At 43.7% G+C, this 23,618-nt stretch overlaps 1 protein-coding gene across 3 annotated transcripts in view; it reads left to right on the forward strand.

Moving 5' to 3' along the window:
• The window catches only part of Pank1 (pantothenate kinase 1), a 61,548-nt gene that overhangs the window by 22,294 nt on the left and 15,636 nt on the right, over nucleotides 1–23,618 (forward strand). For all 3 annotated transcript variants that reach the window (XM_040745222.1, XM_040745219.1, XM_040745228.1), the window contains exon 2: nucleotides 13,401–13,753. In XM_040745222.1, coding sequence (XP_040601156.1) covers nucleotides 13,401–13,753 — 353 coding nt within the window. The remainder of the gene's footprint in view (nucleotides 1–13,400; nucleotides 13,754–23,618) is intronic.

Here is a 23,618-nt window from a genome sequence, read left to right on the forward strand (position 1 = left end):
CCCCATGTAGCCCCGCCAGCCTTGAACTATGTAGCCCAAGCTGTCTGAAGTGCTGAGATTACAGATGTGCAGATGTGTGATTTTAAAGGAACTAATTAATATCCACACCTTCTGGGGATTTTTGTTTGGTTTGGTTTGACTTGTGTGTGTGTGTGTGTGTGTGTGTGTGTGTGTGTGTGTGTGTGTGTGTGTGTGTGTGACAGGAACTTGCTCTGCCATGCAAGCTGACCTCAAGATCACAGTCCTCCTTCCATAACCCACTAAGTACTGAGACTACAGGCGTGCAACACTGCACCTGGCTTCTCTGGTAGACTCGGGGAGGGTGCTGACTCAGAAGAAAAGGAAGTGTTGAACTGGGGGATGCAGGCACTCTGTGTTCCCTGGGAAACCAGAGGTCAGCATCATTGGCTTGAAGCAAAGCAATTTCTTTTCTTTTACACCACGACAGTGGTTTTGACCGATGATTTAAAAATACCTCAGATAATGAAGTTTAACTGTGTTGATTCTAAAAATCAAAGTGTCAGAAACTTCTGAAGAAGAGAAAAGATTGCCCCGTTCTATGACCTGTGGTTTGCAGTGAGTCTAGGCTTACTTCCTGTAATTGCTCAAGGCCAATTTCATCTGTTGACAGACTAATTGTACAGCATATGCCATTTAATCACTCTCTTTCACCCTAACTGGAACTTTCTTTTAATGTCCTTAAGTTCTGTCCACCAAAATTATTTTGATTTTATTTTGTGTATGAGTGCATTGCTTGCATGTATGTCTGTGCTCCATGTGCATGCGTGGTGCCCATGGAAACCAGGGGGGAACACTGGATTCCCTAAGACTGTAGTTACAGCTTGTAAGCTGCCAAGAGGGTGCTGGGTCATGAACACAGTGTTCTTAGCCACTGAGCCACATCTCCAGTACTCCCACCAAAAATTATTTAAATTGGGATGTGTTGTTTCTTTGTACTAATGGATAATCATTTGTTTATCCAACTCCGAATTTTTATACATTGATGCTTCAGTTTTTTGGTTTCTTGATTTTTAGTTGCCAGGGATCAAACCTACAACCGTCTACATACTAGGCAAACCTTCTATAGCTGAGGCATATTTTGACTATGCTAATTTCTTTGGACACATCCATAATCATGTCCTTAGGGTTAGAATGAAGGTGTCGAGGGTTGAAGAATCTGGAGCTTTTTAATGTAGATTGTTGAATAGCCCCATGGGAAAGATTGCACTAATTTACATTCTCACTCATGGTTCTGGTACCCTTGACAGCATTGGCAATTACCACATGACTATAGTTTAAATTTAGGCAAACCAGCATACAGTAATTGAGAGAAACTCTCTAGTTTCTTCGTATAGAGAATGAAAAGTTTAACAGATCTCTGTGTGCAACAATTGTAGGTCTCTTCATAGTGCCGTTGACATATGACTTTGGAGGGTTTAGTGTCTGTGCTTTTATGATGGTGGAGTATAAGAACTAGGCAGACCCTCAGTGGTACATTAGCCTGCCTCCATGTACACATCAGTAAGTTGCTTGACTAAGAAATGTTTCCATACAACTTTTAGCCATCAGGACCCTTGGTTGCAAGCATCAGAAAACTCAACTCAGACTGTCCTAGCAGAATGGAAGATTGGTTCCTGAAACTGAACTGTGTTCTGATGTCAACTGTTCTAAGAACTGATGTGAGAGAATTCCTTGATCCATTTTATTTAGATTTTATTTGCTTTTTGAGACAAGGTCTCATTATTTAGTTCCTGCTGGTCTGGGACTCACCATGTTTGGGTCCCTGCCGTCTGAGTATCACTGGAATTACAGGCATGTGCCATTCTGCCTGGGTTCTTTGGTAGAAATACACACCTTTAATCCCAGCAGGCAGAAACTAAGAGGTGGTGGTACGTACCTTTAATCCTAGGACTCAGGATTAAGGGGTAGGTGGATCTCTCGGAGTTCAAGACCACCCAGGGATACACGAGATTGAATCAGTCTAAAAGAGTAACAGATCACACGCCTTTAATTCCAGCGCGAGAGGGGTATAAAAGATAGAAGCAGGATCTTCAGTATTCAGTAGGAGACATTCATTCTCCAGCCACACTGAGGAGAGGCAGCAGGATCAGCCCATTCAGCCTGAGGTAGTAGTAAGAGCCAAGCTACTTTGTTTTCTGTTCTTCATCTTGAAGTTTGAGCCCCCATATCAGTCACTGGGTCTTTTATTTTTCGTGTTGCAGGTGCTAATCTTAGGGAACCACTATCATCGAAAAAAATTTGTGCTGCTGACTGTTAGGGAGTGTTGCCTAACTAAGACTCTTAAATCTCTGAGGCCAACTAGGAGTCTCAGATTTTCCCTTAGTTCTTTATCCTGTGAGGAAAAGAGGAAATTGTTTTGTTTTGTTTTGTTTTTCCTGCCAGACTCCCCTATGTCTTTAACATTGCTTCTAGGAAACCTTTTCTAGTTTTAATTGTTGTTTATTTTCTTCCTCTTGTCTTTGATCATTTATGTTCTTTTTTGGGTCACTATGTACCCTTAAAATTTACCACAGGAAACAAATCATTTCAGGTGATCCTAGTATTCAAAAAGACTTTAAGGAACAACTTTGAAACCAAGAGTGATAGTGCACACTTGTGATTTCTGCACTTGAAAGAGGCAAGAGCTTCAGGAGTTCAAGGTTATTCCTGGCTATATTCAGTTTAGAGATAGCTTGGGCTACAGACTCTATCTCAAATAAAGGAAAGAAGGAACAAAGGGGGACTGAGAGGAAAGGAACAGAAAAGGAGCCTTTGTTTTAAAGCTAGGGAATCAGGAGCCAGTTCCCTGTAGATAACAGGGAGGAAGCGGTTTGTGTGAGCACCTACAAACTCTTATGTTATAGTGAGAACCAAGGCTGGCACAGAAGGAAAACTAATGGTGAAAACAGCAGAATAGGGCACCAAGGAAGATGCTTAAGAGAGCTGCATCAGGGTAAGGGATAGCCACGTGGATCAGAGAGAGAACAGGCTTCAAGAATCAAGGCCAGTTACAGTGGGCCAGTGGATAGTGTCTATGAGACCTTTCCCATCTGGGAAACACACATTAGGCACTATTGTTTATTAAATAGTCTTGCTTTTAATACATTGCTTCTAATGCAGTCATATTAGACTAAGTTGTAAGTGAGGATGGCTTCTGATAAGTCTGTTCTATTTGAGGAAAGAGACCCCAGACCATGCTGTAGACAGAGACAACCAAGAACACTGCAGCCATTTAGTCCTTGGTAGTTATGATATCAGAGAGAGCTCTATTCAGCTGATAACACTTGAGACACCTTCAAAGTCAGAGTTAGCAACACCAGATATTAACTGATGGCCAACAGTCAATATCAGCTACTAAGAAGCCAAAGTGTTCAATTAACAATTAGCAAGACACCTGCAATGTCCGAAGGTAGTAATGCTAGCCAAGTGACTATTAGCCAGTAGATAGTTAAAGCTCAGAGCTATGCCAGAGTCTAAGATGGATTAGGGTGCTGGTTGCAAACACCCTTAGCTGGGTGGGTAGCATATGAATAACACATACTCATCAACCTGGTTGGGCTAGGAGGACATACATAGAGTATGTATGATAACGCAGAAAATTAACCAGTTTCAACAGAGATTAATTTCCTCTGCCTTTGTTCAGCTTCTGTCATTAACTACAAAAACCCCAGATAAAGGAAATCCAACAGCCTGTTTTTCTTTTGGAAGCCCGTCCCTCATTCTCAGTACTCTGTTTCACTTTCTCAATTCAGTTAACTTGAGTTCCCACTTTTCTGTGATTTTCTTTATACGTATTTATTTTATGTGTATGAATGTTTTGCCTGCATGTCAGTATGTGCACCCCAAGTCTGCCTTGTGCCAGTGGAGGTCAGGAGACAGCAACAGATCTTCCGGAACTGAAGTTACAGATAGTTGTTTCTGCCTTGTGGGTGCTGGAAATCAAACCCAGATCCTTTGGAAGAGCACTGATCCATTTCTCCAGTTCCTCTGTAAAGAATTCATAATAAAGCCTGCATTCACTTTGTAAACTTCATGCTAGCCCACATCATTAATCTTCAGTTGTGAGAGACTGCTGTCCTAGGTTGATCTTTGATGCCATCGTAGGTCCATGGCTTAAACAATTCTGACATCACTAGCTACTGTCAAAAGGTATTTAAAATTCTTGCCACAGTACTTGGAATGCAGTTTCAATTCATAGTTTGAGTCACTATCAGATTGATAGTCCTGGTTTGTTTTGGAGAAAGTTTAGGAGAGAAGTGAATATAATTGAACTTAACTTTTTAAGTTAGGTCACCACATGTTTCCCAGGGCTGGTTACAAGCCCTTTGTCTAATTCTGCTGAAGAGAGATGTTTCTAAGGAAAAAAAGCATCCTAAGATTTGATGCAGGCTTAGTACTAAGGACAGGCAAGCGCTGTGGTTTGCTTAAGTGTTTTCCAAGCGTCCGCACGTTGAGGTTTGGCTGCACAGGTATGTTGGTGGGAGGCAGTAGAACCATTAGGTGGTGGGATGTAAATTGAAGGCCTGATGTCATTGGGTGCATGTCCTTAAAGGAGATTGGGAAACCCTGGTCATGGCTTCTCTCTGCCATTTGTTTCCTGGTTGATAGGGTGATCATTTTTGTTCTTAATGGTCCTGCCATGATATGCTGGCTCACCACAGGCCCAGAGTAGAGCAGCTGCTTGGTCTTAGATTAGAACATCTAGAACCATGAACCCAAAGAAACCTTTTCTCTTAATAAATTGATTATCTCAAGTATTTATTACAGTAATTCAGTACTGATTAATATAGCAGGTCTAGATAACAACAAATAACTATCAAATCCCAGTGGCTTAAAAAAAAAAAAAACCAAAGGTTCATATATTGCCTCAGTTGGGTTTTCTATTGCTGTGAAGAGACACCATGACCATGGCAACTCTGACAAAGGAAAAGCATTTAATGGGTAGCTTACATTTTGCCTGGAAGGCAACAGTCTGATGCACTGGGTGTGGCTTGATCATATATGAGACCTCAAAGCCCACCCCCACAGGAACACACCTCCTCCAACAAGACCATACCTATTGCAACAAAGCTACCACTCCTAATGGTGCCACTCTCTATAGCCAATCACATTCAAACTACCACATATGTCAAAACACAGGTCCTAGCTGGAGGGATGGTTTAGCCCTAAGCCTGGTATCTTAAGTTCGAGACCCAGGACGCACATGCTGGGAGGAGAGAACTGACTCTAAAAGTTGTCCTCTGACCTCCACATACACAGAAATAAATAAATGTGTTAGATTTATTTTAACTTTTGAAAGGCAATTGACTGGAGAGGTGACTTTGGTTAAGAGAGTATATCAGTCTTCCAGATGACCCATGGTCATTTCTCACATTAGGTCACTCACAACTGCCTGTAACTTCAGCTTCAAGGGGTCCTATGCTCCTGGCCCCCACAGACACACACCCACATACACACAGGATTAAAAATAAAATACATTTTTTTGATGGCAAGTCCAGTGAAGGGTGGCAGGGAGTCCGTTTTGGCCAACCTTCATTCTGATACCCAGATGACAGAGCACTCTAAGTGTTGCTGTTTTGGCGAAGGGCCCTGCAAAGTTTCCAACCATCCATGCCCTTTTGCCTGGAAAGAACACACATTCACCAGTCAGTAGCCTGATTAGGAACATGGCCCAGGTCAGTTATCAATGGCAGGAGTTCCTTGCTATCTGACCTCATTGTGCCTAAAGGAAAAGACCAGAATTATCTGGTTAGTAGCACACATGACTGCCACAGTGTGCTCTTCTTGCAGATGAAATAACATCCAAATCTTCAAAGGGGACTGTTCTGGTGTCCTGGCTAGTCACAGCATCCAAATGATGCCTAACTAGGATTCTAAATTAGGTGATATAAAGTCATTTCTATCTTGGGTGTGATCCCTAATGATTTAGAGCAGTGATTCTCAATCTTTCGAATGTTGTGACCCTTTAATACATGCAGTCCCTAATGTTGTGGTGACCCATAAAATTATTTTCATTTCTACTGTAATTTTTGCTACTGTTATGAGTTGTATGTGTATGTGTTTTCCTATGGTCCTAGGCAACTCCTGTGAAAGGACCATTCAATGCCCCCCCCACACACACACACAGGACCAGTGACCCACAGGCCAAGAACTGCTGATTTAGAGGCTTCTGAAGAAAGACAAGCTATATGTTCTCCATGCTCCTCCCATTGTATACTAATGTAGCAAAAGAAAGACTGGAAAATTCAGTGCACATTGCTGTGCTGTTTAGAAAGGAGTGGATGGAGTCACACAGAAACAATCCAAAATTCAGGAGGGATTCTGCAGTCCTGCTGGACGCTCTGCCCTGAGGTGGAGAATGTCCCTATGGGGCCTTGAGGGAGGGCTTTGCCTCAGGCTCTTCTCTTCTCTTCTCTTCTCTTCTCTTCTCTTCTCTTCTCTTCTCTTCTCTTCTCTTCTCTTCTCTTCTCTTCTCTACCACTAGTCCTTCTCCATTGAAGTCACATCTGTGAGGTTACAATTGCCAGAGTCCGTGGTTTTGAACCAAGTGCCATCCAAGGCTAACACTCACAGTGGAGTTACCCACACTGACCTGAAACTAAGCTATTTTATCTCATCTTCCAAGAAATCTGCACTAGAGATATACTATCCAGATTTTCCAGCTAGGCCAGCAGGATGGTTTAGGGAAAAGCACCTGCCTCACAAGCCTGAGGACCCAAGTTTGATCCCTGGATCCTGTGGTAGAAGAAGAGAACCAACTCCCTAAAGTTGTTCCCTGACCGCCACACACTCTGTGGCACATGCGCTCACACACATACACACACAACAGTAAGTAATAAGATAATAAATAGAACAAGTCAAACGGACGAGTTAGTGATTCCTTTCTGCCTTTCCATACAAGGAACAACCTCAAGTGGCCTTGGGTTGAGCTGTCAGTCATTTTGTTGTGTCTCCCTGGCCCTGTCCTGGTCTGGAAATGACCAGTCTGCTCTGTGCTGTTTTGTTTCTGGTTTCTTCTTATTAATATTTTCTTTGCTCTGGCCACTGGAATGCGTAGGAACATTGTGGCCAGTTGAAGTAGAGAAATAAAGTCAGCCTGGGAGGAGAGTGCTTGCTTAGTAAGTCAAGGCTCTGGAATTGACCCCCCAAACACATTCCTCATCCCCTGCTGCACGGTAGAAAAACTTGTTTGAGAGGACATTGGAGAGGTTGCCTTTGGCTTTGCCTGAGGCCGACTTACTTAGGGAATCAGAGAATTCCCAGCGGTCATGAGCAGTTTTCCTGGTTGTGCGGGTTCAGGCTCACACGGAGTGGCTGTGGTGTACAACTTTTCAGAGGAATCAGCTCCATGTCTCTTTGATTCTAGTCGCTTTCCACATCCCTGCAGCAAATTCCCAGTTTTCCTTCTAACTCCTTCCTTCCTTGTGTTTGCTGTGTGACAGGCGATTTTTGCTTCCTCCAAGCCCATCTATTGACTAAATGCATGTCATTTTGAACCAGGCTGGCTTTGTTAAGAGATGGCATTATAAGCTTTTCCCTTGAGCTACTCTTCCCCCTACCCTCCATCGCCTCCCACCTTCCCAGCCGAGGACCCAGGGCCTTTGCAAGTGCTCTACCACTGAGCTAAATCCCCAAACTCCCCTTGAACTATTCTTTTGTTGTTGTTGTTTTGTTTTTGAGACAGGGTTTCTCTGCAAAACAGTGCTGGCTGTCCTGGAACTCACTCTGGAGACCATTCTGACCTCCAACTCCCAGACACCTGCCTCTGCCTCCCTGGAATTAAAGGTGTGTGCCACCACTATCTGGCCCCTTGAACTATTCTTATCCAAAGGCTGAACTAAAACAAACCCCCTTAAACGCAGAGGTTCTCAACCTGTGGGTCATCACCCTCCTGCCCGGGGGATTGAATGGCCTTTCCACAGGGGCTGCCTAAGACCATGGGAAAACACAGATATTTGCATTGTAGTTCACAACCATAGCAAAATTACAGTTATGAAGTAGCAACAAAAATAATTTTATGTTGGGGGTCACCACAACATGAGGAACTGTGGTAGGGGATGGCAGCATAGGAAAGTTGAGGTCCATTGCCCTAACTCCTCTTGCTTGTGGACATCTTAACTTCAGTGTTAACAATAAGAATGACAACAGTTCCCTCACTTCAGAAGGGGCAAGTGTGGAGTGCTAATTGACCTTTTTAGTTTGGGTTTTCATTGGGTGGTTTTCCCCTGCTCTGCAGATCTGACTGTTGGTCACCAGCAAGCCAGGCATCTTTCGGGCCCACTTGTGGATGAATAATACACCTTCAAAATGCTCTTTCCTTTTCCCACTAAAACAGTCTGGCACAGGCTGAGCATTTTAACCCTTCAGACGGTTACTCCCTGACCTAGAGGTAAGCATTGCCCAAAGTGTGTCCACCATTTTTCCTTCATAAGTTATCCCTTAAACTGAGCATGCTCAAGAATATGCCCACCCTGAAGTAGCTTGCTTAGAGAGAGGCATCATTTCTTGTTGTTGTTGTTTTTTTTTTTTTAAGTGATGTTTTGGTTTTGTTGTTTTGAGGCTGGCCATTAGTTTCTGACCCTCTGCCTCCACCCCATTAGTGCTGGGATTGGCATGTTTGTTTCGGCTTTGCATTCCACTGAGTTTGGTTATTGCCCACACCCTCTTTGCTTTTTGTTGTTAAATCAGGCAGTTATTTTCTGACTTCACCCTCTCTCCTGAGACTTTCAAGCCTCAACTCTTGCTTCGGGTGTATTAGTTATCTAACATTCAAATTGTCACAGAATACCGTTTTTACCAAACGTTTGCCAGTCTCCCAGATCTGCTTCTCTCTCTTTGGGGGTTGTTCACTCATCTCAACATGCAATTGCACTTGAGCTGTTAGTGGCAACAGGTCAGGACCTATTGCAGCAGCTCATAATACCCAACTCTCCCTGGGTTATTTTTGACTTTGGTTTTGGTGTTTTTTGAGATAAGGTTTCTCTATATAGCCACTCTGGAACTCACTCTGTAGACCAGGCTGGCCTCAAATTCACAGAGATCCATTTGCCTGTGCCTCCCGAGTACTGGATTAAAGGCCTGTGCTGCCAATGCCCAGCTCAACTCTCCCTGCATTAAAGAACAAAGGTTTATTTGCATATGCTGTCAAAGGGCAGAATCACAGCAGTTGAGATTATTGATTTTTTTTTATTTATTTCATGTCGGTGTGTTTATGTGCTTGTCAGGGTACTCATGTGGAGGTCTGAGGTCAGTTTTCTCTTTTGATGTGTGGGTTCCAGGGATCTAATTCAGGAATAGCTTCAGACACCTTTACCCATGAAGTCTTCTCCCCAGTCCCAAGGTTACTGAGCTAAACTGCTTTACTTTTAGTTTTAAAATCTAGCAATTTCCAGTGGGCCAACCAAAGGTGTTTGGTCCAGTCAGGAAAGGCCTTGAAAGCAGATCCAATGAGATGTAATAAATCTGTCATTAGAAAGTCATTTCCTTTATGGCAGAGAAAGGGAAACAGAAGAGAAAAACAGTTGATAGCATCAAGTCATTTCTTTTGTTGATGTTTTGTTTTCTTGGAGAAAGGATCTCACTCATAATCCTAGCTGGCCTAGAACTCACTATGTAGCCTAGGCTGGCCTAGAACTCACTATGTAGCCTAGGCTGGCCTACAGCTTGTAGCAATCCTCCTTCTTCAGCATCCAAGGCTAGGATTAGAGATAGGAGCCACCACTCACAGCTAGGTTACTTCTTTGTGTGAGAATGAGGCAGAAGGAGCTTCAGTGAAGCTGGCTTGTTTGGGCAGTTCCTGGTATTTTTGTAATCCAGATTTTTCAGGAGGTCAGACCATTAGCTTAGCTTCAGATGGGTGTGAATGACTCCATGTAGATTGTTAGCCTGGTATTTCGAGGAGGAACGGTGACCCCCTGTAATGTTTATTTAACACTTGTTTATGGACGTGTCTCTGTGTTATCTGAACATGGTCTCCTATTGTTGATTACTCTGATTTATTCATTTGCAGCGTCCTCCTCCTTCTCCTCTGGGGACTTAGCCCAGAGCCTTAACATGCCACACAAGCTACTTACCTCTGAGCTATATCAGCCCTTTGTTTTGTTTTTCTTATAACATCCAGTTTGGGAAGGAGACGAAGGGGTGAATGCTAGCATTCTGTGCCTAGAATGGGCATGGCTTCTGGTAGGCGCAGTAGTTCAGCTGAACTTATCCACATACCTGGACATCCATCTGCAGCAAGTGTGGGGCACTGGCAGCCACACAGGGCGTTCTTCCTTCTTCCTTCCCCTTCTCTCCTATTTCTTTGGACAGTGCAGCTGGAAGGGAAGCTTAGGGTTAGGCTGATCTAGATATCAGGAAGACGAGTGCAGTTAGACACATGCCTGGAAAAGCATTGCATTGTGAGCAAAAGAGCATCGCTGTGTTCATGACGGTAGAAAGTGGAAGTCAGGCGTGGTGACCGGACTCAGCGGTCAGGAGGCTCAAAAGTCTCAGATAAGTATAGGACAAGACGTTGTCTCAGCCACCCATCCTCTAACAATAACAAAAAGATGTGAAAGAGCTAAACCATTTTTTTCTCTCCCTCCTCTTCTGTCTCCCACTTCCTATTGTTTAGTGATATAGGACCTTTCTTGACCTTTCTTGTTCATTCTAACGCTCCCGCCGCCGCCCCCCCTGCTCCTGAGCTACAGCCCCATACAGCCCCAGTCTCCCCTTTCTGACTTCTCCCCCATCTCCAGGTCCTAGAACAGTTTCCATTCCTGCTTAAATTAACACAATCCTTCCAAACTTTATTCCCTTTTCCTTAGCCCAAACTGCTCATAAAATATTGTATTGGATTTTTGTGACACTATACTTTTTTTCCTGTTGTTTGACATTTTGCTAACAAAAGTTTTGAAATGGGTGGCAGACAAGTGAGACTTCCAAATCACTTGCAGAATGTTTGGGAATCTCTGGCTGTGCTTTTAAGAGTCAGTCATTTTATGTTGCCTGTGCTTAGCAAGATTTAGCCAAACAGAAGGTTTCAAGGGAGCTCTTGCTCCTGGCGGTTGGTATCCGCTGCAGGGTCAGTAGTGGTTTACTAGTGTAGTAGTAGTGTATTCTCTAGGTTTTATGTAGTTCGTTATGTCTGAACAGTGCTGATGTCGTCTCTGTTTCCCATTGTTCTGGGTTCTTTCAACTGCTGCATGCACTAAATGTTGCCAGGATACAGTCTCATTCCCTCAGTTCAGGCTTTCCTGTGCCTGGATAGCCACTCCTCCTGCCTTCTCTGTGACGTCAGCAGATCGAAGGTCTCCCATACCTTTCTGCGGGCTTGCATCCATTAGCATAGCGACAGAATGTCTCCCATCCTTCTTTTTTTCCCCTCTTTTTTTCTTCTTAAAAACCAAATGGGAAAGACTGAGGATGTAGCTCAGTTGGTAGAGTGCATGTTAGCATGCATGAGGTCCTAGGTTTAACCCCCAACACCCCATAAACCGAGCATGAGGGCACGTTACTATAACCCCAGGACTCAACAAGTGGCAGCTGGAGCATCAGAAGTTCAAGGTGGTCCAACCTGGGCTACATAAGACCCTGTCTCAAAACACAAAGCAAATGCAATGAGGTTAGCATCTGTGCCCGTCTGTGTGTACACTGCCCCTTTCTTTTGCTTTTCTTGTTAATGGACATTTGGGGAAAGAAATTCCAGTGAAGTCATGTTTACAGCTGTCTAGTGTACCACAGTTTAGAAGTCGTACTCTTCCCTGCGTTGTTAAAGGACATATGCTTTGTTCATAGTTTGTTTTAATAGTTGTGTTAATTTGGTCATTCTATTTTTAAAAATTACTTTTATTATTTTTAAATTAATGTGTATGCATGTCTGTGTGTGCACATGTGTGCTCCTGTACCTGAGGAGGCCAGAGGTGTCCTCGGGAGCTGGAGTTCTAGACATTTGTGAACCACTGAACATAGGTGCTTAGGCACTGGAGAAGAGCAACATGTGCAATTAACCGCTCACTGAGCCATCTCACCATCCCCACTTACACTATAACAGGCTTATATGTACTCCTGGAACACTTAAGAGATTTTGTTCTGTTGAGGCAGGGTCTCATTCTGTAGCTCAGGCTGTCCAGGAACTCAAGACAGGCAATCCTTGTATCTCAACTCCCTGGATTCTAGGATTACAGGTATTTACAGACATGTCCCACACCTGGCCTGGAGCCTTTTTTTTTTTTAACTGTACTTTTAGGGGTTGTTTGGTTTTGAAGTAAAGTCTCTACATAGCTCTAGCTGTCCTGTAACTCACTATATACACAAGGCTGGCCTCGAACTCAGAAAGGTCCGGCTACCTCTGCCTCCCAAGTGCTAGGATTAGAGGCGTGCGCCATTGTACCTGGCTACTTTTTGTTTTAACACATGCTGCCAGAACTTCTCCAAAACTGTGTCCTTGAAGTGCTGCAGAAGACACCCCTTCTCTCTTCCTGAAGAGGTTTCTATCCCAGGATGGCCTTTCCTCAATAGGTAGCACAGGAAAACCCTGAACTTCTCAGCTTCCTTCCAATGTCTGGGATTACAGACCTGTGTCACTCTGGTGGTTTATGTGCTACTAGGATCAAACCTAGGGCCCTGTGTGTGCTAGACAAGCATGTCACCGGCTGAGACACATCGCAAGCCTCGTGCTTCTAGAGTATTGGGAAAATGACTGTTTAGCAATTGTGGATGATTTGAGTCGTAAACGAAGCAACAGTGAGGTTTAGGAAAGACTGTGTGTGCAGGGATATTTTCCCTCTACACTTACCCCTCAACCTCAGGAGCAGAAAGCCAGGTGGTTCTAGCGCCAGAAAAAAGACCTTTACTATATCCCAATATACTCAGCTTGACAAGGGCTTATATGGATAATCTGTAGGGCTGAAACAAAAGAAAAATTGTCAAAGAGGCTTTTTATTCCCAGAATCAATCTGTCTCCCCTCCCCTCCCCTTCCCTCCCCTCCCCTCTCCTCCCCTCTTCTCCTCTCAAGAGTCTGAGTCTCACTCTGTAGCCCAGGCTGGACTCAACTTTCAGTCTTCCTGCCTTAGCTCCTATGTGCTGTTGTGTGCCACTATGCCTGGCCTAGGAACTATCCATGAATTTGACTAAGATTTCTATAAAATAACATTGAAATAGCACCGTGCTTGGCAGGGTACTTGAGTCCCACAGGCACAACTGAGGCTGGCTTGGGAGTTTACAGAATCCTGTACTGTTTCTCTTAATTCTGAGTGGCTGTGAACAGCTGTGGGTGCCACAGGGCCTGTCTCTGTACACCTCATTTAGGATTCGTGTAGTTGACCTAAAGGAAACTCGTTGTTAGGATGCATTGAGTGTCCTCATTGAATGTTCAAACACTGGGCCTGCAGCTCATTCTTTCCTCTCTGTCTCCCAGCCTTCCCGTGGTTTGGAATGGATATTGGCGGAACCCTGGTTAAGTTGGTTTACTTTGAACCAAAGGATATCACGGCAGAAGAGGAACAGGAAGAAGTGGAGAACCTGAAAAGCATCCGGAAGTATTTGACTTCTAACACTGCCTATGGCAAAACTGGGATCCGAGACGTCCACCTGGAACTGAAAAACCTGACCATGTGCGGGCGCAAAGGGAACCTGCACTTCATCCGCTTCCCCACCTGCGCCATGCACATGTTCATCCAGATGGGCAGCGAGAAGAACTTCTCCAGCCTCCACACCACCCTCTGTGCCACGGGAGGCGGGGCTTTCAAGTTTGAGGAGGACTTCAGAATGGTAGGTTGGGGTTGCCCTTGTTTGACCTCTCATGCGACCACAGTCTGGGCATGCTTAGACCTAGACCATTAACTTGGACTTGTCTGTGCTGTGGTTTCCTTACTTATGGCAAATACAGGACCTGTTTCATAGGACGGTTCCAAGATAGGTTAAATGAGGAAATATGCCCCTGGCACTTTCCGTGTACTCAGTATCTGTTACCATCATCACTTCTGTGGCCCAGGCTGACCTTGAACTCACCATGTAGCCAAAGATAGCTCAAACTTCCGATCCTCTCTCCAAGTCCTGGGGTTATAGTCATGTGCTGCCATGTGATGCTGGGATTGAACAGTTACTGCTTGTCATGTGTTGAGACAAGATGATATACATCGCCTTCAGAGGCACGTAGCTCAGTTAGTAGTAGCTTTTCCACACTTACTACATAATCATGAGGCCAGTTCTATGGATATATACACTAAGACCCACAGGAAGACTTTCTACACATCTAACTAAAAATGTTTCAGTTTTGTGAGTGCCATTCCAAAGTTTCTCTTACAACAACAACAAAAAGTAGCATCTTTGGCTGCTCTTTATGGTGCCCTCCTGTGATCCTAGCACTTGGCATGTAGAGTAATGTAACTCAAAAAAACAAAACAAACCCACTCCGAAAGCATTCTCACTATTAAGTATATAGGTGAATTCCTTTGTTATTGAACATCATTTTAAATGTGCGCTATGCCTTAGTCTGAGATATAGAGAAGTAACATTCAGCCTAGAGTCTCTCTCTGTTTAGCAATTCCTTAACATCTGTGTTCTAATTTCTCCATCTCCCCAGTCAAGATAGTAATCTCTCTACTTACTTGCTTCATCTCACTGAGGTGGGTGGGGGTTAATGTGAGAATAAAATTATTGAACAAATGTAGCTCTGTCTTGGAAAGTTGAGGCAGTTAGATATGTGCTTGCACATAGGTGAAGGAAAGGTTGGAAGATTTTAGGAACGATCAACTCACAAAGTTGAAAATCCAGTGAGATGAGTTGTAGAAGCTTGTAATGCAGGCTTCTGCATTTTGTCATAGAACAAATGTAATTGAGTCTTGGTAGAAAAATCTGTGACTGTTGCATAATGAATGATCATGTTATTCATGGTGTTTAATGAAGCTATAAGATGCAAATTCTGTCATCAAAAAGGAGCACCATTTCCTTCACTGATTTCAGTGAGTAATCTTTGGTGGGGGAGATGCTGCTGATATAATCCAGGGCCCAGGCTTGCAGTACACATGCTATACAAACTGATCCTTCAGTGGCAGCAGTCCTACCTGGGTGAGACTGATTTGCTCCAGGTTTTAGCCATTTTCTTCTGTGTCACCCTCCCCTACAGAGCTACAGAATTTGATACAACCACTTACCTAAGTGATTCATGGGTGGAGTCCTCTTCCCCACTAAAAGGACTCAGTAGCCAAACAGTTTTGAACTAAAGAAAGAGTTAAGGGGCATGAATGTGAGAACTAAATCCATAACGTGGAAGGGGGAGGGCCATTAAACCTAAATTCTAGTTCTGTTTCTGCATTTACCTGCTTGGTGGCTTTTGCTGTGGGCTGCAATTTCATCATTAACAAAACAGTGGCAGCAATGTGCAGGGAGGGGGGAGGGCATCCCAGACCAAAGAACTGGAAGTGATAATAGCTTTCCTGCACTGTGTGAAGAAAGTAAAGCTTAAGAGGCTTTTGTATAATAATGCCTGCTGGGTGAGATCCGGTCTTGGACTCCATTCTAATTCAGGAGAGCTGGCTTTGTGTGGGAGTGAGATAAGTTCCTTAAACCTTCCAGTACACGCTATCTTGTCTGTGCACTGGAGAGCCTGCCATGAACCAACATGACCTGATGGTTTATGCAACCTCTGTCATACCTCCATCCCTCCTCAGGGTTTACTCATGTCCTAGGAGAAAGAGTTACTCAATCTGTGTTGGCCATGAGCAAGTGTGTTTCTTAAGGTTCTGAACTGAGAAAGGTTGTATTATCCTTCAGGCAGTGGTTTGGAACCTAATGAATAGATAAGAGCAGAGAGCATTTGCTAAGCTGTTTGGCCAAGCTCTTTTCATCTGTATTGGACCAGGGGCTGTCTTCTGTTTCCATGATAAGTCTTGGCCAATGTGAAGACAGAACTGAGAAAGATCCTTCCTGTGTCCTGTGTCCTGTGTCCTGTGTCCTGTGTGAATAAATGATGTGCTTGAATCCAAAGCCTGTGAGGATGGATAGACTCTGCCCTCTTTCTGTGTAGTCATTTATCCACTCAACACATTGGTTATCATGCCCTTCTGTGTGCTACGTAGTGTGCTACGTAGGCACAAAGCAAATTTCCTTACCATCTTGTGGTCAATGATCAGGTAAGCAAGTGAATATGCAATATATTGAATATGTAGTTGCTTAATATATATTAAATGCGTGTGTGTGTGTGTGTGTGTGTGTGTGTGTGTGTGTGTGTGTGTATCATGAAGGAGAAATAGAGGCTAAGTAAGGATAGAGATTGTTGGGAGGGTCTCGGGATTTGATAAGGTAACATTGAAACAGAAGCCTGGAGAAGTAATAAATACCAGGCTGTGCAGATATTTTAGGCAAATGGATTAGTAAATGTTAAGGTACAAAGGTGTCCAGAGTCCAAGCTCCTGGATGTTGCAGAATAGAAAGCCTAAGACTTAGGAAGGGTTGCCAGGCAGTGGTGGCTCACACCTTTAATCCCAGCACTCGGGAGGCAGAGGCAGGCAAATCTCTGTGAGTGTGAGACCAGCCTGGCTAGTTCCAGGACAGCCTCCAAAGCCACAGAGAAACCTTGTCTCGAGAAAAAAAAAAAAAAAAAAAGACTTAGGAAGGGTCAATATATAGTCTAGGGCAGTAGTTCTCAACCTGTAAGTGGAGACCCCCACAGGTTCTTGTTGTTTCTGTCATTTCTTGGTGTTAGTAGATTTTTTCTTTTTTTTTTATTACTTTAATTGTAAATACCTTGCTTTACATGTCAATCCCAGTTCCCTCTCCCTCCCCTCCTTCCGCACCCCCCTCACCAGCCTCCCACCCTATCCCTACTACCTTCCCTATAGGGGATATCCAGAGTCTGTCATTTCACTCAGGGCAGGGTCCAGGCACTCCTCTAAGAGTCCAGGCTGAGAGAGCATCCCTCTTTGTGTTATGGACACACGAAGGGATAAATACTGATATACTGCCCAGGCCTCCCTCCTCATTGACTCTCACACTCAGGAAATCCCATGCTGAACTCCCAGCTGTCAGTCTGGGGTCCAAGAGCTCCCCTTGTCAGATCAGCTGTCTGCTGGTTTTGCCAGCCCATTCTTTGCCAATTTGCTCATTGCTTCTCTCTCTCTGTCACTGGGTTCCATGGGTTCAGTTCAGTGTTTAACTGTGGGTATTTGCCTCTGCTTCCATCAGTCACTGGATGAAGGTTCTAGGATGACATATAAGGTACACGTCAAGTTCATTATCAGGAATGGGCATTTAAGGTGGTCTCTCCGCTATTGCGTAGCTTGCCAGTTGGTGTCATCCTTTTAGATCACTAGAGGTCTCACTGGTGCCAGATCTCTCTTCAAACCTATGGCTCCCTCTATTATGGTATTTCTCATCCTGTTCTCGCCCTATTCTACCCCCCACTCAACCTTCCTGTTCCCCCATGACCTACTTCCTCCTCCTCTTCTCCCCTTCTCTTCTTCCCAGCTCCCAACCCCCCCCACCTCCTGCCATATTCCCAATCTGTTCAGGAGATCTTGCCTCATTCCTCTTCTTGGGGTACCATGCATATCTCTCTCAACTAAGTGAACCATTTAAGCATATGTACTAGCTTGGTTTTCATTATTAGTCTGGGAATGGATCTGTGTTATTAGTTGTAAGCTTTTTTTTAACATAATGACATTCTCTACCCTCTTCAGGCCTGACATTCAACCTCTCGTGTGACCTCTTTCATTGGTAGGTGAGAAAAAGCTATCCAGGAGGCTCCATTAGAATTGGAGATTCATCTGTCTCAGGTTTCTATTAGGTCTCTCTTGTGAAAAGAAAAAGAATCCTGACAATTATAATTTGTTTTTTTGTTTTGTTTTGTTTTGGTTTTTGGTTTTACGAGACAGGGTTTCTCTGTATATATAGTTTTGGAGGCTGTCGGTCCAGCCTGGCCTTGAACTCACAGAGATCCGCCTGCCTCTGCCTCCTGAGTGCTGGGATTAAAGGTGTGCGCCACCACCGCCCAGCCCACAATTATAATTTGTAACCCAGAATTAATGTGCAAATTGCTTTTGTCTTGATAACCATTTCTATCATGACTTGACTCATGGAGCTAGTGTCATTAGAAGCATGCTAAAAGTGAAGTATAGTATGTAATTTGTGTGTGTTGTGGTGGGGCCCAACTGTAATCCCAGCCCTAGAGAGGCAAAGGCAGGAGGATTGCTCTAAAACCAAGGTCATCCTAGATAACATAAGTAGTTCTAGGACAGTCAGGGCCACATAATGAAACCCTGTCTCAAAACAAAACAAATTAAAAAGCACCCAAAAATGAAAGAGGAAAGAAAACAACAAAAACATGAATTTGTATTTTGCCCATTTAAAAAATTATAAAATTTGGCTTCTCTTTTCTGTGCTGAGTGATATAAACTGTCTGGGGGGGGGGGCAGGTTGATAGAATCTTCCTAGGAGAATGTGTTTGGTGTCCTGTGGGGATGGTGTCCTTGGAGGCCAGAGGAGGGTATTCAGTGCTCTCGCTACACCCTCTTTTCTCCTTTGAGGCAGGGTCTCTCCTGAACCTGGAGCTAATAAGCCCCAGTGATCCTCTAGCCTCTGCCCACTCAGTCTGGGGTAGCAGGTATGCACTGACCATCCCCAGTTTGTTATATGGATGTTGAGATCTCACCTCTGCAGAAACTGCTCTTAACCACTAAGCCACCTCTCCAGCTCCTTCACTAGTTATCGTTGACAAACTAACCTAAAACCACAAGGAAATCCTCTTGCAAAAGAGCCTGCTTAGCCGGGCGTTGGTGGCGCACCCCTTTAATCCCAGCACTCGGGAGGCAGAGGCAGGCGGATCTCTGTGAGTTCGAGGCCATCCTGGTCTACAAAGCGAGTTCCAGGAAAGCCTCCAAAACAATACAGAGAAACCCTGCCTCGAAAAACAAAAACAAACAAACAAACAAACAAACAAAAAAAAGAGAGCCTGCTTGTATTTATCGTACAATATTAGCACCTATCAGACCTTTGACCTCTAAAAGTTAGTCATCAGATGAAAATGATATTTCCAAAAGTATTTTAACTTGAGACTAGATTTGAGTTGTGTCTTTGCTTTTTAATTGGTGCTAGAGATTGAAGCCAGGGATCACCTATGCTAAGCAGATGTTCTACCACTGAACTCTGTCCCCAGTCAAGACAGGAGTTATTTTACTAGTCATGAGTAAATTTTAAGGCATTTTTTGTGTAGTCATCTCAGGTGACTCTTGAAAACAGCCCTTTCAGTTAGGTAAGGTGGTATAGTGTGCAGTTTATCAAATACCTGTGCTGGAGTATGGTAATGAGCTCATCATTCTCTTAAACCTTTCCACTTATGATTCCTTCTTTCTCAAGAAAATATTTATTTGTTTGTTTATATGTGTGGATATTTTGTCTGTATTTATGTCTGTGTACCAAATATATTGATTTTTGAGGGAAAAAGAACTATCTAAACTTTAACAGCTATATGTAAACTTGCTAGTCAAGGATAAAACACAGGTGTAAACACCTGACTTACAATTACAAAATAAAAAATAGCTGGTTAGCCACCAGTGTATAAGCATCGAAAGACTGGTGCTCCCTCCACTGTGAGTTGGGAATTTGCAGAATCACTCAGACCTAAGTGCTGAGAGTTGTAAGTAGTGAGGAACTGGAGCCCACTTTTACTGGCTTTAAAAGGCTCCTAGATACATACATCTCTTCCTCTGTCTGCATTTAGTAAGGTTAGGTTGGGAGTTTGCAATTGGCTTTTGCAGTACACCTTGCTAGCTGTGCTGTCTTCAAACTAGTGGAAGCTTCATAACATGCTTGCTGGCTCTAAACTTCAAGGCCCATTTAAGATCAGGCTTAGAACATATACAGCCATGTGCTGCATACCAGTGTTTGTTCAATAGCATACATGGCAGAGGTCCCAAAGATGGTATTGTCTAGGAATGTTGTACTGTCTTAGTTTGTGTAAGTATAGTCTGTGCTATTTGCACAGTGATGAAATTGCCTAACAACACATTTCTCAGAATGTATCCTTATAATTAAGCTATACATGACTGTTTTATTAGCCAACTTTGGTTACAGTAATAAAATGCCTCAAGTTATCTAACTTTATGGAGAAAGGTGTAGTTGGGCATAATGGTTCATGCCTTTAAGCCCAGCACTTCTGAAGTGAGACAAGAAGTTCAGAAATTCAAGGTCATCTAGTCTAGACTCACTCTTTCTCCATCTTTGTGTTTCGAGACATGGTTTCTCTGTGTGGCCCTGGCTCTCACACTAGAACTCACTATGTAGACCAGGCTAGCCTCTAACTCAGAAATCTGCGTGCCTCTGCCTCCTGAGTGCTGGGATTTTTAGGTGTGCACCTGTCTAGGCTCTCTTAATGAAAGAAAAAATGGTTTATTAGTTTTGAACCTTAACCCTTTTTATTTTTTTATAGATAGGATCTGTTCTTGCAGTTTAGGCTGGTCTCCTGTCTCAGCCTTCCCAAGGCCACCACACCAGACTTTAAAAGTCCAACAGTGTGATGACTTGGGAGTGGAGTGGTGGAGTGGACTCTCCCAGCAAGAGAGACCAAGAAAACTCAGTCAACTTCCAGCTTCCAGGGAAGACATATACTCTTTTTAGGGCGGGATATGCCATTGAGGGTCACTTGGGGAAAGTTCCATCAACTCCTCACCACTCTGGGATCCATGCTCCAAATTTGTTGAAAACAAACAACAACAACAAAAAAAAAACCCACAAACAAAACCAGTATCTAAACCATAGCAGCTATATGTAAACTTGCTAATAAAGGATAAAATACAGGTGTGTTTTCTTGGCTTGCAATGTGCAAAATACAAAGTAGCTCAGCAAGTTAGCTGCGGATGTGCAAACTGAAAGTCTGGAGCCCGGCTGCCACACGACAGCAGCAGACTGAAGGTGAACTGTGAGCCGGCATCTTGTTGACACAGCCCTCACATTCTGTTACCTTATTTTCTTACCCTCCCCTGGCGCATCTTTGTCCTGACCACTTGTGGAAGGAAACTCCAGCCCATGGGAAGCGTTTATTCTCTGCCAGAATGGAAAGCATGGGTTTTAAGCTTTTCTCAAAGTAAATTCAGTTGTACAGACAAACCGTGAAGCTTGGTGTGTCTCAGATTTCCTGTTTGGCAATCTCCGTGTTAGTTTGACCCATTTGCCCCTGGGAACCTCTCCTCCTTAGGGTCTCCTTCCTAAGGTCTCTACAAAAGTGGCCCTTTTGTTTCCCTTTATTTGGGGTTTTAATAGCCTTAGCTCCAAAAATATCTATCCTTCTGAAAAAGTCTATAGGAGAGATGTGTACGTCCTACTCATACTGCGTTTGGGAAAATCGTTCTGAAGGGGAAGGTGTCACAACAGTGTTTCAGATCAAAGTTGTATGTGTTTAATTCACTTATCTTGACAGGTTTTTCTCCTCCCACCCACCCCCCAAGGGGATAGTTTCAGGGCATTCAAATGGACTGATTGCCTATGTCCATATTTATGATGTTGGCTCTGGGGGAGGCTGTCAATATTGTTGATGAACCTATGATTAATATTTAAGCAGATTAACCTATGTTTTCAAGACTAGCTGATGACATTGCCACTGTTCAGCCTGGAGTGACCCATGGGGTGACAGCTTTCCCTGTTCACTTACTGTTTATTAAGCAGTGAGTGACTGAGGGCAGCCTTTAGCATGGTACCAAGACACATCTGAGGTAAAACAAGACAGACTGTGACCAGAACTGCCGGTTTCAGTCTATGGAACCACAGAAGATGGAGGACATAATATGGACCCCACTGTGTTTCACTATAGTTTTTCAGGCCTCAGAACAGTTCTATACCCATGACATTGCCCTCTTAAAATGTACATTGTGTGTATCTCATTTAAAAGTTTCACTTGATAAAAGTAGTGTTTTTGGAAACCTTCATGGGATGCATTTGTTTTGGGTCACTTAGGATGCTTATTCTCATGTATCAAGAATACTGTCACCATGCTGGTGACCTAGTCTAATTCTGCAGTACAGGCATAGATTCTGTCAGTGTTAAATAGAAAATTCAGACTGAGTGACACAGTCAAGTTTTCTTGTAGCTGTTACCTTATGTGTATGTATGCATGTTCTTGTCTATGTGAGATGTGTGGGTGGGTGAGCCCGAAGCATGTGCACATATTGCACACACTATTGCTATTCACCTTATATTCTGGGGCCAGGTCTCTTGCTGAACCTGGAGCCTACAGACTTAACAAGGTTATCCAGCCGGCAAGCTCCATGGATCCTCCTGTCTCTACCTCCTGAGAGCTAGGATTATGGGTTTGAATCCGTAATGCCTACATCTTTAACATCAGTGCTGGGGAGACTCCAGTTTATACTGCCTGAACCATCTCCCTAGATCTAGCGTTTTATTACCTTTAGTAGACTATCAAGGTCTATCTAGCACATGTGTAGATGTTTTTCCAGGCCCCATAAAATAGTAATGGCAAATAAGATGAAAGGAGAGTCCCGGGGACGTGAGACGTTTGTTAGTTGCCAGTGTGTCACTTGTGGAAGTTTACCTAACTTCTTGTTTTAGCTACTGAGTAAGGCTACCTGTATATTTTTGGTGGTGATGGTGGTTTTATGGTTTGGTTGGTTGGTTTTTTTTGTTTTGTTTTGTTTTGTTTTGTTTTTGTAGAAGCAGCAAAATAGCAGTGGCCAGTCTTGAACTAAATATATTCCTATGTCAACATCAACAGTGTTGGGACTGCAGGCATGTGTCATAAATCTAGCCTCACATGGCTTTGGTTTTTTTGGTGTGTTAGTATGTTTGTTTCTCTCTCCCTCTCTCTCTCCCTCTCCCTCCCTCCCTCCCCCCTCCCTCCCTCCTTCCCTCTCTCTCTCTCTCTCTCTCTCTCTCTCTCTCTCTCTCTCTCTCTCTCTCTTTCTCTTCCTCTCTCTCTCTCCCTCTCTCTCTCTCTCTCTCTGTGTGTGTGTGTGTGTGTAAATTAAATGGTATCTTCCTTCATTGGTTGAGTTTCATACTGGTGATTGTTAAGTTTGGGGTGTTTGTTTGTTTGTTTGTTTTGCAGTACTGGGGGTTGAACCAGGGCTTCATGAACACTATACAAGCACTCTACTGCTGAGCTACATCCCTAGTCCTTCGTGGGGGTTTTGCTTGTTTGTTTCTGTGTCTATGTGCCCAGGAAACTTATGCCAACTTGGACCTGAGAAATGAAATTAGGTAGGATAATGATATTTTGAGGATATAGAGTGACCACTAGCTACTCAGGCCACCTACAGCCAGCTCTATTCCCCCTTTCCCCTGTACCTCAAAGAGGTGGAGAGGGTTTGTCTGTTCATACTCACCTTCCTCCCCATGGTGTCTCATCCCTGCTTGCCTCTGACTGACCTGCTTCCTCTCCAAAATACTCTTCCTTTCTGCTTCTATATGACATATACTTCATCACCTCCTTTTATCCCCAACAAGGGGAGGTTTTACTTCATAGAATGCTGCAAAGACACTCCCGGGTCACCCCCCAGCTAGTAAGCCCTTTGTGCGTGGGGAGTGCTGTGCTGATAGTATGTGACTATCATGAAATCTTCACAGCAACACTGAGAAGCTAAGTAACTCACCCCATATCATCTCAGTAAAGTAGGTTTTAGACCTAGAG

Source organism: Mesocricetus auratus, unplaced genomic scaffold (assembly GCF_017639785.1).
Source record: "Mesocricetus auratus isolate SY011 unplaced genomic scaffold, BCM_Maur_2.0 Super-Scaffold_4256, whole genome shotgun sequence".
Lineage (NCBI taxonomy): Eukaryota > Metazoa > Chordata > Mammalia > Rodentia > Cricetidae > Mesocricetus > Mesocricetus auratus.